The sequence below is a fragment of the Drosophila subpulchrella genome, chromosome 3R, assembly GCF_014743375.2.
Source record: "Drosophila subpulchrella strain 33 F10 #4 breed RU33 chromosome 3R, RU_Dsub_v1.1 Primary Assembly, whole genome shotgun sequence".
NCBI lineage: Eukaryota > Metazoa > Arthropoda > Insecta > Diptera > Drosophilidae > Drosophila > Drosophila subpulchrella.
Genome location: NC_050609.1, coordinates 5,166,217 through 5,179,248, shown reverse-complemented (window position 1 = coordinate 5,179,248; position 13,032 = coordinate 5,166,217). Strand labels below are relative to the sequence as shown.

Below are 13,032 nucleotides of genomic sequence, written 5' to 3'. Positions count from 1 at the left end.
TCTCTCATTCAGTTGTTTTCCGACCGAGCAACTTGAAGGTTGTAAAATGAGATCTCTGTGTTTTGTCTTGCTGATCGTTTGGTTTTCATGCCAAAAAGAAGCTAGTGCTAAAGTATCCTGCAAGGATGAATCTGGAAACGATGTGGATTGGTATGTATACTTATAGAACTTAGAACTTAGCAAAAGAAAAATATATTTGCACTAAAAAATGTGTTTGATTGTAAATATTGACATTTTAAAAACATTTTTGTTTAATTGATAATGCTGTTTACAGACCATTAAATGTTTGCAAGTATACACACTCATTTATATTATTAAAATACTTAAACAACTATCTTAATATTTAGAAATAGTTAATTAAAATGTGAATATAAAACTATTTTGTAATTTTATGGGAAGTCTTAATTCTTTCTTAAATTCCAAAATTGTGTGGAAATTCATTTACTATTGAAGCACTAAGAAATCTTATAAACCCTGTAGATATTTTTCTTATCAAGCAATTTTTCATAACTTTTAGAAATGATTGTTTTTATTTGAAATGGATAGGTAATGATGATTAAGAACCTATGTATAATTCAATATTTTCAGGTGGCATCTTTACAAGTTGCCCAAGCACTACCAGCACAATGATTTGGGCAAGGACACCAGTGGCCTTAAGTATCTGTACGTGACAAGCCAGAGCTACGACACCTGGCAAATGTCCGGGAGGGTAATCAGTGACCCCTTTTCCCTGCCAGCCCAGACCCTGGATCCCCTGAATGCTGACCCCACCCACACTCTGCTGGCCGCCTACAACGATCAGCTGCCGAATGGAACTGTCTTCAGCACTGGAGGTCATGCCAAGGGAGTTGTGGCCAGTGATGGTGTGACTGCGATTTGGATTGTTCACTCGGTGCCCAGGTACCCTACTATTCCCGACTTCACCTATCCCACTTCCGGCGAGCAATACGCCCAGAGTATGCTCTGCATCACTCTGAAGGCCGAGGATCTGGAGAAGGTCGGTCAGGTGCTGGTCTACAACGAACCGCACTTCTACTACGAAAGGAATCCCCTGGTCAGTCGGTCGGATGAACTATTTCCGAGCTTGGAGAGGGCCCTACATGGCCAATGGCGTACAGAATCGCCTTTCCAAAAGGAGGTGGAGCTGCGCACTTTGGATGGCAAGAAATTCCGACTGTTCGGAAAGAGTGGACGTGCCAATGTGGAGCTGTATGCCGATGTGGTGGCCCCTGCTCTGGATGTTAGTCTGTTTGTGGAGGCGTGGCGCGATGGAACCGGCAATTTGCCCAATAGCTGCGATAAATCCGATAAGGTCCTTAATGTGGAGGCTATATCCAGTCCGGAGCTATCTGTGGACTTCCGGACCACCCAAGATCATTCCAAGTGGGCAGTTTCTCGTCCCACGGGTGTACTGATCTACCATTGGCGCGTTGGAGGTGGCGATTGGATTTGCGTGGGCGACATCAACCGCCAGCAGGGTCAGTTGCATCGAGGAGGTGGAACTGTTTGCCACAAGAGCTCGAGGGTCTCCAACTTGTACCGCCAGCTAGTCGCCAATTACGACAAGTGTGCCGAAGTGCAATAAAATGCAGGTCTTTTTCATGATTTCCCAAAATAAATAATGTGTTTAAGTTCTCTAAAACAATAAAAAAATGTTGAGTTTTAAACACTAAATTAAATACTTTTTTGACGTATTGTTATTGGTTAGTTAATTTGAAATATATATAACTGCATATGATTCCTCAAAAACAGACCTGAATTATTTATTACATGTGTTATAAATTCATGAATTGTATATTTTTGAGGAGTTATATGCAATTTTTTAATGTTTGTATTTGAAATAAACCTTCTTATTTGAGTTTTATCTAATCATTCCTAGGAAAAGAAAAATCTGCAGCGCCTTTTTACTATTTACATTTTGGCGGGCATTCTATGTACTAGGCCAACTACACTCACAAAGTAGATGGCGCCAGGGGGTCTATTAGCGCCACCTATGTTTCACTAAATTTGTTTAATACTTCACAGTTTAAATTAATACCAGAAAACACAACATTCGGTAAGACCGTTTGCAACACAAACAGCTGTTTACAAAAACAAAACCAAGCGAAACAGCGAAAAATATTTGCAATTTATCAAATCTAATTTAAATAAAGTTAGCACGAGCTAAGTTGGAAAAACAACATCGGTTTAGGTATGTTCTGCTGCCTACGCACCTGTCTCAATGGCGGACACATGAGGAAACCCACGGCAGCTGCGAGTCGTCTCCGGGAGCCCGATGTTCACCTTGATGCAGCACATATGGGTAAATTTTAATGGGGCAACACAGTTTTGAAGTATCATAACGAGATATATCCTTAACAAGCAGTATTATACTTTTTACACCAATCCGTCCTTTGATGATCCTATGTACATTTCTTAAGACCGTAATATTTTCATATTTAGTAAGATTGGTTCGATTATGATTAACAACAATAAAGATAGAGACATTGAAAATTTCCATTAGAACTAGATATAATCATGATATTGGGAAAAGGTTGTAAAATTGTAACAGTAGTATTATTTGGCTTTAATCCCTTTGTTCCCCTATATAGATTCTAAATAGGTCATTTCTTTTAACTGATTAATATCCCTCCACTTTGCAGGACCTGATGTAATCCTGCTGTCTCATCAGCTGCGGGTTACAGGCACCGGCGGCGTTTTGGCCACAGCTCCCTTGGTCCAATCGAAATCCTACTTTGAGGTGAAGATCCAGCAGGGAGGCAGTTGGTCCGTGGGACTGGCAACCCGGCAAACGGATCTCAGTCGCAAGAGCGGAGGTGGGGATCGCGAATCCTGGTGCCTGTGCTCCGACAATGCCACGCGTCACAATGACCAGGAGGAGTTTCGACCGGTGGTGCAGGCAGCCTGCACCACCCAACCATCAAGAATGACCAATGGGATCCTGAACAACAGTGCTGCCAAGGCGGCTGGTCTCATCGCCATTGAGGATCTGCAGCAAGAAGATCTGCTGATGACCACCGGGGTGGCATCATCTGATGTTGGCATCGGTGATTCATTAGTTACATCGCCACCGCGCGATTTTCCCGACGAGGGTGACATTGTAGGCATAGCCTTCGATCATGTGGAGCTAAATTTCTATTTCAATGGAAAAAATCTGGAGGTTCCTTTCCGGAATGTGCGGGGCGCAGCATTATTTCCCGTAATCTATGGTAATTTTATTTTCTATTATAGTAAATCAACCAAATCTAAAATATCTCTTTCAGTGGGCAACGGCGCCATTTTGGACATTATCTTGGACAATTTTTCGCATGGTCCTCCACCTGGATTTGAGCGTATACTTCTGGAGCAGTCTTTACTTTAGAAAGTCCATAAAAAAGCCTTGAAGAAATGAACAGCTTGAGAACAAAAAACATTGAAGAGATAACGAAAAGACAGTGCGTTTTAGGACTATAGGACACGACTTAATTCCCGAAACGTAAAGCCTTTAGAGTAAGTTAATCAAAGAGCACTTAATTCAACACATTCGTTCGTTTATTTTTTACATTTTGATGTAAAGATTTTGATCGTATAGACATATAATATAAGTTTCAAAAGATATGCGATAATCATTGGAACTATGAGCACTTAATTAAAATCACAATTTGCCATGTTTTCTCTCTAGTCAAAAAAATAAACATTTAGGATAAATTTGAATAATTTGCATCTTATAGTCGTAAAATGCACTGTTTTACTCATTAGGCGTCAAGTGTATAAACTTTGTAACCTCTCTAGTCCTTATACTCCCCAAACCGAAATGTATTTCTTTTATTTTACTAATATTTTGTAAATTATTTACGTAGCTTGACCTCGCGACTGCTTTTGTATTATACACATACAGATATGAATTTTTTTGTAGTATCTAGATCGCCACAAATCAATTCTGACTTAATACACATTCCAATTTACAATGGCAACGTACTCGAGCACGGAATTACCTAACTAACTTTAAGAATATATCTGTATATCTAAATAAATTATATCTACATGTATCTAACGCTTTGAAAACTGATTTATCCGCGCGCGGACAATAAATGAATGTTATGTACTTAAACAATTCTCAAGGAAAGTTTTCCTAGTTCAAATTGTCAAGGAAAATTTGGTTTGATTAAGTTTCGGAAAAGTATTTCTCCAATGGTAGGAAATTAATGGTTGAGACTAAGATATGACATGTCCGGAAAGGGGGAGATCATTCAGATACACATCGGTCAGGCTGGTGTTCAGATAGCCAACGCCTGTTGGGAGCTCTTTTGCCTGGAGCATGGAATTTTGGCCAATGGAAGACTTACGCAAACACCGATTGACGACTCATTCCTGACATTCTTTGAGCTCACCAGCAGCCAACCATGCGTGCAGCCTCGACTCGTTATGATCGACACGGAGCCCACAGTAATAGGTCTGTTTTTGGAAAAGCCCTGGCTTTTTTGAAATAATTCATATCTTTCTCTGCAGATGAGATCCGCACAGGTTCCTACCGCAATCTCTTTCATCCGGATACCTTGATCTCGGGCAAGGACGATAGTGGCAGTAACTTTGCCCGGGGCTATAATCTAATGGCCAGCGAGTTGTTGGATCGCTCCATGAATGCCATTCGTCGCGTGGCCGATCGCTGCAGAAACCTCAGGGGCTTTCTGGTCTTCCGGGCCATTGGCGGTGGTTCCGGTTCTGGGTTAGGCACTCGCATAATGGAGAGACTCGTAGAAGACTTTGGCAAAAAGATGACCGTTGTAGAATTTCTGGTCTATCCCTCGCCCTCGTAAGTTTGGGATCTCTTATCAGCATTGATTAAATGAGGGAAAATATTCATTATCTGATACGAAAATTTGACCTCTTTAATATTTTGGTATTTGGTATTTTTTTTAACTATCGTGATCTTTCTTATACCCAGTATCTCTCCGGTTATTGTGGAGCCCTACAATGCCCTGCTGGCTGCCCATTTCTCAATGGACTGCACTGACGTCTCGTTTATTGTGGATAACGAGGCATTGTACGACATTTGTGCTAATACCCTTAATGTCCCTGCACCCACATATACAAATCTGAATAGAATCATCGGACAGGTGGTTTCCAGCTTCACAGCCTCACAGCGTTTCGGCGGAGGATCGACCGTGAGTTTTCAGGAGCTGCAGACGAACCTTGTGCCATATCCGCGAATCCACTATCCGTTGATCAACTACGCGCCATTGGTTCCCGTTACGCATTCACAGTTCGTCAATATGTCGACGGCCCAGCTTACGGGTCAGTGTTTCCAGATGAGCAACCAAATGGTAAGGTGTAATCCAAGTCACGGCAAGTACATGGCAAGTGTTCTCCTCTACCGCGGGGACATAGCCCCCAATGAGATCAATACGGCGCTGGAGAACATTAAGAGGAACAGGTCTTTCAGATTCGTTGACTGGTCGCCCACGGGCTTTAAGATCGGCGTGAGCCCCATGCCGCCGTATTATGTCCCTGGCGGGGATCTGGCGCCCACCAATCGCGCCTGCGTAGCGATCTCGAACAACACGAACATCCGGATCGCCTGGTGCCGCCTGGTCAATAAGTTTGACAAGCTGTACCAACGGCGGGCCTTCGTCTATCACTATGTGGGCGAAGGGCTGGAGGAGGGCAACTTCAACGAGGCCTCCGAGAATATCTGCCAGCTGGTGCACGACTACCTGGAGGTGGATGCATCGGCTCCTACATCGCGTCGCGATTCCGATCCGGAAGAAGAGTAGAGGCCATTAAATATATTGACCATCTCCCATATTATGTATATTTCTTTTTTCATCAAAATTATATTTTAGTAAATTCTCGATGTGAAATTTGGCATTTTTTTTTTCCATTTTTCAGATAATAGTATATTTTAATGTAGCTCACATAATTTGTAATCCTGTCTCAAACTGATAAAAGGCTATATTTGTCGGAATGAGAGGATCCCGTTTGATAAGCCATTCGCATCAGCAGCGAAATTGAAATAGCAAAGCAAGATCATTGAATATTTGGCATCGGAAGAGAGAAGCTCGACTTGTGCGACGCCAAATTAAATAAAAACGCAACCAAAAACAGCTCTTATCAGGTACCAAAAAATATAGAAATAGATCCGAGACAAGGCAGACGTAAACCTTCGACTTTTTCCAATTGTCAAGTTATGGAGCTTAAGTCACAGGTCTGGATGAAGTGCGGTCTTCTCTTCACCCTGGTCATGATGGCGATCTTTGTAGAGTCTGCACACACAGATGGCGAGGATAAGCTTACGCCGAAAGAAATATTTAATATTGAGCGACGATTGCGAAAGGAAATAGAGCAGATAGATGAGTATGAAAAAGCGGTAAATGTCACGGTGAGTCGAATCTAGTTAAAATCAATTGAGAATTACTAAAAAATCAACGGATCTTAGTACATAAGACTTCCGGCGTCTGCCGTGGATCCAAACAGTCGTTTAGGGATATTAAGTCGAACGTATTATAGAAACGACGTACAGCTTTCACTGAACAGGCTATTATTGGATTTCAGCACATTGTTGGAATATACACGCGAGCCTACGTATGCGGTATTGATAAAAAAAATTTGCAGAGAAACAGATTTTAAGAAAAAACTCAGATAAAAGTTTCAATTTCGGTTTCCATATTACTTTTTACTATAGATTTGATAGTTTTGTAGCAGAGCTGGCGAATGGCAATCAGGTAACATCAATTAATAAGTTCCTCGGATTTTTTATCGAACATATTATTTTCTTTTAAGCTAAACCCCAATATTACATGCAGGGCTCGCCATTCGCCCCAGCAATTCCTTTACTCGTTCTATATGAATAGCGTGCTATACGCAGCAAAGGAATACGCCTTAATTCAGTGGTCCAATCTAAACCTACATAAGACGGCAGGCGGTTCTTATGCCTTTTATGAAAAAGTAGCTAGGGAAGAATACGGGAAGAGGTTGGATCGTGCGCAGACTGTGATAAAGGATCTTATAGTCACCGAGGATCGCAAAGTTTGGCGCTGCGATCCGGAGGAACACAAGCTGGGGGAAACCTACGAGAGGGTCACCCGCTTCCTGCAAGGATATATCACTAATGAGGTGGATTTAAGCAAGGACGAGACTTGCATGAACGAATGTACCGACTACAAATTCACTAAAGATGAGGGTTACACAGAAAGTCCTTTCTCTCCCACGCACTCCAGATGCTCTGGTAACGTCCATGATTGCCGCTATGTAGAGTCCGATATGATGGTGTGTGAGGCGGATGACAGCTCCGATAGGCGGTACGAGTTCATCCAGTACGAGAGCGGACTCGTGTACGGCCAAAAGGGCATTTGCAGCAATAGCTTTCACAATGTAGAAAGCTGGCATCGCTGGATTTTCTGGAGATGCAGCTACTGCCTGTGTTTGTGCGATGATACTAGCGATCAGTCAGATCGCTTCTTTAGCCTAAGACCTGTGCTATCCGATGTGCAGAGGAACAGGTGAGCTTCAAAGAATATATACATTTTATGGGGTATACAACTTATATAACCTACTTTTATCTAACAGAGTCGTGACGGGCGTGCAATTTGTGAAGCGCAATCGAATTTTCCACCTGCAGATACAGGAGGGTGTGCTCTTGCCACATGGAATCATCAACCATACCGAATGGAAGCCCGTAGACGAGTTCAAAGTCTCCGGAAAGGGTGTGTGGAAGGACATAGACTATCACGAGCTGAGCTATAAAAGTCGTTCCATTGACCTGGATGAGGTGAAAGTGGAAAACAATTCTGTGGTTACCGGGCTGCGTTTCCAAGTGGTGGGAACCCATCTTAACTTACAGGCCCGGTTCAGCGAGATCGATTTTGAGAGCGGCCAGCTAAGAGGGGAAAGCTTCTGGAAGTTAGGGGGCGGCGATCAACCAAGGTTATTATTCTAAAATCTTTAAGTTAAGTATCCCTAATCTCAAATTTCACATTTTTTAAGGCAAAAATTGCACCTGGAGAGTCCCAACGTGCCCACGCGATCCAACTCTACAGTTCCACTTTCAAGCGATAACCAGTACATTGATTTTATCAATACCGGATTTAAAGATGATGCTGCCCAGACCACAGTGCCCTTTATCGATATCCAGGAAGTAACCTCGGACTCACCGGTACCGCTCTCGGGAATCGGTATATATTACAAGGGCCTTCATGGCTATGGCGGCTTCCTGGCTCCCAAGCTCATCACCTATGACTACTCGCCCTACATCCAAGTGCCCACATGGGCTCCCTCTAGGGTGCCTGACGAAAAAACATCATCATCGGAAAATACATCTTCAGATATTAAGATATCATCAGATGTAAAGATATTATCAGAAGAAGAGACATCATCAGATAAAAATATATTAAGAGATAAAAAGACATCATCAGATGAAGAGCCAGAAAATTATGATGATTATTATAACGAATAAAAACAAACGAAGTTTCTTCAACGAAACAGAAAAAAAGTTTCGCAATATAAAATAAATTTCCAAAATTAGGAACCACACAGAAAATTTTGATAAAAACACTTTTTTGTACGAACTAATAACATTATAGCTGAAAGTTATTTAATTAAAAATGTAAAAGTGCTCAAAAATATTAAATCAAATGTAATTCAGTTATGTCAGTAAATTATAAAATAAATACATTTCTCGAGAGTATTTTTCGATTCGTTCCTTAAGTCGTTATTGCTTTTCTTTTTTGAGGCTTTCGTCAGCTCGAAACCGTTGGCCAAATTAAGTATTTATGGTTGGCTAAAACAAACATTGACCCTGCCTGTAATTTGCGTTGCTTGACCCCAACCATAAAAAAGGTAGGCGGAGGGGGCTATATCAAGCTCAGGGGCGTGGCCAGCCAAGCCGATATGGGGTATAATTAAAATTATCTCAGCCCGAGGGTTTAGCACGTACCGAGGCAAAAGTCGCGCTTATCGCGATCGCACCCAGGGCAAGGTCTCTCCGATCCGGCATCTTCGGATCATCTTAAACCCGGGATGCCTGGAGGTTCCCTTAACCCCCTGGTGGACCCGCCGATTTCTGTGTGACGTGACTTACGCACGCTTAATGCTCGATTATCGATGAAGGGATCTTGGCCAGCACGCAGACCGCTCACTTGGCCATCTTATCAGCGAGCTGGCTGGCTGACTTTTGGTGTGGTCCTTTCGCAGGATGACCGCTGTTATTAAAGGCATTATCATTATGAGATCCCGGTGCCTTTTCGCCAATTCCTTTGTGTGTTAACTGTTGCTAATCTTAAATTGAAGTCGAGCCTTTTGCTTTTGTTTTGCAGCGTGAGAACCGCTGCGTGTGGCTTCGATCGAGAGGTTTCCTTTCTTTCTTTATTTTTCAGGGGGTGTTAATGAGCTAAAGGAAATGCCACAGGACCACCTTGGGTCCCGAGTGTTAGTCGGAATTGAGCTGTTACTTCGTTCGACAAGGGCTAATAAAGCAATTTGGTTAAATTGCCAAAAGGAAAGATGGGCATTCCAAAAAAAAGGGGTAGAAATAAAAAGGAAAATAAGAATGGCGGGAGGGCGATGACGACCCCTGTGCCACAACATTTGAAATATCTAGTTAACTCTGGGGCCGCTCTGACCTCCTTTATTTATGCACTAATCCGTGGGAAATGCTCGTCGAGACACCTGGGGCCGATTTATGCCACAAACGAAGCGAACAAAAGGAACAACAACCACTGCAGGCCCGCACCCGCAACATAAAAAGAGACGGCAATAAAATATAAGGCAATTAAGTCGATTAACCAATGCTCTATATGGTTATCAAAGAAGTACTAAAGGTTCCTTTCACATAATAAATTTGTAATACATGTATAGGCCCTTTATGAAAAGATTTAATTCAAGAATACGGATCTCACAATAGAGCCATGTTCTTAATATTTGTATACATTTAAAATATAATTTGAATGTTCCGTAGAAATAAAGTTAGGAGTAGAGCAAAATAATTTAGTCTCCCACTATTGACCATTTCCTTGCAAAATATATTGAAATGGTCCTTTCTGTCGATTGAATAAAGTCCCTAAAAGTTCGATCGACAAAAAGGATCAAATTTATACCAAGTTTGATAAAATGTGTCAAAACAATTTTAGCGATCATCATAGCCCTCTCAAATAGGGTATCTCGGAGAGGTAAAAATATTAAACAACCGTCGAGTGAATTAATAAAGCGCCTCGCGAGGCGGCCACGCATTAAACGACACACTCCGCAGAAAACATTGCAACGAATCCAGGCAGGAAGAGCTCTATTCCGAGGACCCATGCCACATGTGTTCGGGTTCGAATAGATGCCACATGACTGACCACTCCAATGCACTGCACTCCACTTTTGTTGTTGTCCGTTTCTTTCATTTTTTTCGTAGCCGAGGGCAAACATTTTGGAATTGCAATTTTCGACTTCATTTCCAGGCTTTGAACGCCTTGGTTGCATTTGGTTTTTTTTTCATCTGCGTTTGGCAAGGAGACTTTGAGTTCGAGGCACAAGGCAACACCTACCGAAGGCACCAAGAAAACCAAATGGGCAGAAAAACACAACAGCCTGCTGAGCCAACGGTGGGCGGTTGAAACTGAGGCAGGGAACATAAGGGAGGGGACTTGCCACTGAAAAAATCATGAGCGATTTTCAAATTTATTGAATATAGTACAGATGGCAATTACTTGCATGGGTTCGAAATTTGTTTTTGATGAGAGAATTTTTTTACATATCAAAAAAGATATCAAAAATACAAGTATTTACTTTTAAAGCTTGCTCCATGTGTTTATCATTTAGACGAGTCTAGATTTATAAATTAGGTTTTACAAATTGGCAAAGGTCTCTATGTCTAAGAAATACATACAATGTGCTCTTAAATGCTCGTTAAAATTTAAGAAAGTTACAAAAATAGAATATGGATATTGGTAGAACAATCTATAATACGATTTCTTGTAACTATATAATTTGTTTACAACTCTAGGGGATGTTTTTCCTTAGTGTAAGCCACGCAGCAAGTGTTTCGATTTATGTTTTTGCGCCTCGGCCGCCACAGCTAGCTACACGCCACATGCTTTGGCCGACTCGACTGCGACTGCGGCATTTTCATTCAAAATGTTTAACCAGCCCGCCGCAAGACCACTTGTTGCTCTTTTATTCATTCAATTTGTCAGTTTTGCACTAGCACAAAACGAAACCCAGTCCAAAAGAAATGATACGAACGATCTCTTACCCCCTTTTTGCCGCGGATCGGAGTCAAAAGGTTATCGCCACACTTGCCGCATTTATACGGCCTCATCATGTGGCATGATCATCACGACGATGATAATGACGCCGATCGCGGTTGTGGGCATGACGCCGATCTCTCCTCCGTTCCATGTTTACATGGCAAAATTATTAGTGGTAATATCTGTGAAATATTTGTTTTCTAATCTGTAAACACCAATCATATTAGCAATTTGAATATGACAGCGCCAGCTCCAAACAGTAACAGGCCTTGTTGTTGCTTTTATTTGCATGCTATACATGGGGTACTTTGATTTTTATTAGATCTTCAGATGGTCTTTAACTTTATAATAATATTTAGTGTTATGAATTAATGATAGAAACTAGTAATAAGGAACATAAATAAATTCCTTACGCCATAATGAAGATGATTAGAAAAGATTTTTTAATGATATTGTATATCATATTATATCCCATGAATAAACCCCATTTTATAGTTAAGCTTACTAAATTAAAAGGTGGCATAAAACTAAAAAGTAAGCAATTGCGATTTCTACAGTTAAGAGATACATAAAACTCCAATATGAATATTGGTTTTTATAATAATTAAATAAAGAGCATTTAAATGTTCGGCAACCCAATACCCATCCCATTTTTATAGGGGCTTTTTGTGGTCAACGGTCAGTGGCTTTCGGCTAGTATTTTGGTTATTACGTTGGTTTGCCCAGTTGGCTTCGATGGGTGGGTGGGTAGGTGGGGCGTGAGTTATTATCTATTCAATTGTTGCACTTTGCTGCTTCCTATTGCCTTGGGACATGGCAATGGAAACCACCTACCCCATCACTCCTCCCTTGGAAATTTGTGGCTGTGCAGTTATGAGGCGACTGCCATGAAATTTATGATAAATGCCAAGATCTCCGCAGCTTTAAATCCGACTCGGCTCGTTAGCCGTCTCCCGAGCATCGTTTACAACACTTTAAGAGGATTTTACTGCAGCCCCAGTCGCCTCGACTCCTCCATTGGCAGCCATTAGCAAGCCAATTGACATACTCCTTGACAGACAGTCTGAGGAGAGCTCTAAGTGCATGGAATTTATCATAGACGATCGACAGAGGCGGCGGTGGCGGTGAAGGAGTATGGGGCTTTTGCCAAAAATGGCACAAATAACGACATAATTTGGCCACAGATCTGGCCAACATCGCAGATCAGCAGCAGGCCACATTTGAAGGCAAATGGCAGGCAACTTGCAACATGCAACAACCGACTTGCAACGACAATCGACATATGCAAATTGACTGTGAAACGCAGACGACGCACGCGGGATAACAGCCAAAAATGGTGTGCAAATCGTTAGGCCACTTTGTAAGTGCACTCAGCAAAAAGAAGGTAGTGCTCTTTAAAAATCTTGAAAAAGTCCTAAATGTTGTATTCTAGTAACAATCATAATTTACCTTTTTAGCAGACACATATATACCTACAGCCGAAATGAAAACTTCAAAGATCTCGGACCAACATTATAGATATATGTTCCTTCTCAGGACCAAAAAAATATTAATTTTCCGCCAAAACTCATTCCTTTTCCATTCAAAAAGTACCAATTTCCCTGAATTAGGTCCCCCACATATTTTTCGCCAGTGCTTTTCCAATCGTGCCTTGCATAGCTCGCACATAAATAATTCAATTAGTTAAAGTAGAAATTAGCGGACAACAAAACATTTGTGAAAAGATTTGCCAATCTGACAGTCTTTGATCTCTCGGGGGCCATTTGAGCCGGCAGATGACATCATTCGCCAGCCAACTGAAAAACGGCCAGATCAAATGGATTTT

General features: G+C 41.6%; 4 protein-coding genes across 5 annotated transcripts; all 4 read left to right on the top strand.

Moving 5' to 3' along the window:
* LOC119563435 (plancitoxin-1) lies at nucleotides 1-1,679 on the top strand. The gene is made up of 2 exons (XM_037876821.1): nucleotides 1-150; nucleotides 589-1,679. Exons 1-2 carry the CDS (start codon nucleotides 47-49, stop codon nucleotides 1,583-1,585), a joined length of 1,101 nt encoding a protein of 366 aa, XP_037732749.1. The 5' UTR covers nucleotides 1-46; the 3' UTR covers nucleotides 1,586-1,679.
* A 395-nt stretch (nucleotides 1,680-2,074) lies between these two features.
* LOC119563280 (SPRY domain-containing protein 7) lies at nucleotides 2,075-4,090 on the top strand. The gene is made up of 3 exons (XM_037876603.1): nucleotides 2,075-2,302; nucleotides 2,643-3,209; nucleotides 3,264-4,090. The coding sequence occupies exons 1-3, from the start codon at nucleotides 2,194-2,196 to the stop codon at nucleotides 3,359-3,361; spliced, it is 774 nt and encodes a 257-aa protein (XP_037732531.1). The 5' UTR covers nucleotides 2,075-2,193; the 3' UTR covers nucleotides 3,362-4,090.
* LOC119563279 (tubulin alpha chain) lies at nucleotides 4,071-5,840 on the top strand. Its single transcript, XM_037876602.1, has 3 exons — nucleotides 4,071-4,432; nucleotides 4,489-4,792; nucleotides 4,925-5,840. The coding sequence occupies exons 1-3, from the start codon at nucleotides 4,207-4,209 to the stop codon at nucleotides 5,751-5,753; spliced, it is 1,359 nt and encodes a 452-aa protein (XP_037732530.1). The 5' UTR covers nucleotides 4,071-4,206; the 3' UTR covers nucleotides 5,754-5,840.
* A 103-nt stretch (nucleotides 5,841-5,943) lies between these two features.
* LOC119556699 lies at nucleotides 5,944-8,585 on the top strand. 2 transcript variants are annotated; one of them, XM_037869099.1, is made up of 6 exons: nucleotides 5,944-6,094; nucleotides 6,165-6,358; nucleotides 6,416-6,701; nucleotides 6,760-7,478; nucleotides 7,546-7,902; nucleotides 7,963-8,585. In XM_037869099.1, exons 4-6 carry the CDS (start codon nucleotides 6,823-6,825, stop codon nucleotides 8,429-8,431), a joined length of 1,482 nt encoding a protein of 493 aa, XP_037725027.1. In that variant the 5' UTR covers nucleotides 5,944-6,094; nucleotides 6,165-6,358; nucleotides 6,416-6,701; nucleotides 6,760-6,822; the 3' UTR covers nucleotides 8,432-8,585. The 2 variants fall into 2 exon arrangements, with proteins under 2 accessions (XP_037725027.1, XP_037725034.1); XM_037869106.1 differs by lacking the exons at nucleotides 5,944-6,094; nucleotides 6,165-6,358; nucleotides 6,416-6,701 and having other exon boundaries at nucleotides 7,007-7,129; nucleotides 7,197-7,478.
* Nucleotides 8,586-13,032: the final 4,447 nt, after the last annotated feature.

Bases quoted from the DNA above. Each gene is read 5' to 3' on its own strand.
- LOC119563279 (XM_037876602.1), top strand. From the start codon at position 4,207: ATGTCCGGAAAGGGGGAGATCATTCAGATACACATCGGTCAGGCTGGT. The intron at 4,433-4,488 runs GTCTGTTTTTGG...CTTTCTCTGCAG, and splicing joins CACGGAGCCCACAGTAATAG to ATGAGATCCGCACAGGTTCC. The intron at 4,793-4,924 runs GTAAGTTTGGGA...TCTTATACCCAG, and splicing joins CTGGTCTATCCCTCGCCCTC to TATCTCTCCGGTTATTGTGG.
- LOC119556699 (XM_037869099.1), top strand. From the start codon at position 6,823: ATGAATAGCGTGCTATACGCAGCAAAGGAATACGCCTTAATTCAGTGG. The intron at 7,479-7,545 runs GTGAGCTTCAAA...TTTATCTAACAG, and splicing joins TCCGATGTGCAGAGGAACAG to AGTCGTGACGGGCGTGCAAT. The intron at 7,903-7,962 runs GTTATTATTCTA...ACATTTTTTAAG, and splicing joins GGGGGCGGCGATCAACCAAG to GCAAAAATTGCACCTGGAGA.
- LOC119563435 (XM_037876821.1), top strand. From the start codon at position 47: ATGAGATCTCTGTGTTTTGTCTTGCTGATCGTTTGGTTTTCATGCCAA. The intron at 151-588 runs GTATGTATACTT...CAATATTTTCAG, and splicing joins TCTGGAAACGATGTGGATTG to GTGGCATCTTTACAAGTTGC.
- LOC119563280 (XM_037876603.1), top strand. From the start codon at position 2,194: ATGTTCTGCTGCCTACGCACCTGTCTCAATGGCGGACACATGAGGAAA. The intron at 2,303-2,642 runs GTAAATTTTAAT...TCCACTTTGCAG, and splicing joins CCTTGATGCAGCACATATGG to GACCTGATGTAATCCTGCTG. The intron at 3,210-3,263 runs GTAATTTTATTT...TATCTCTTTCAG, and splicing joins ATTATTTCCCGTAATCTATG to TGGGCAACGGCGCCATTTTG.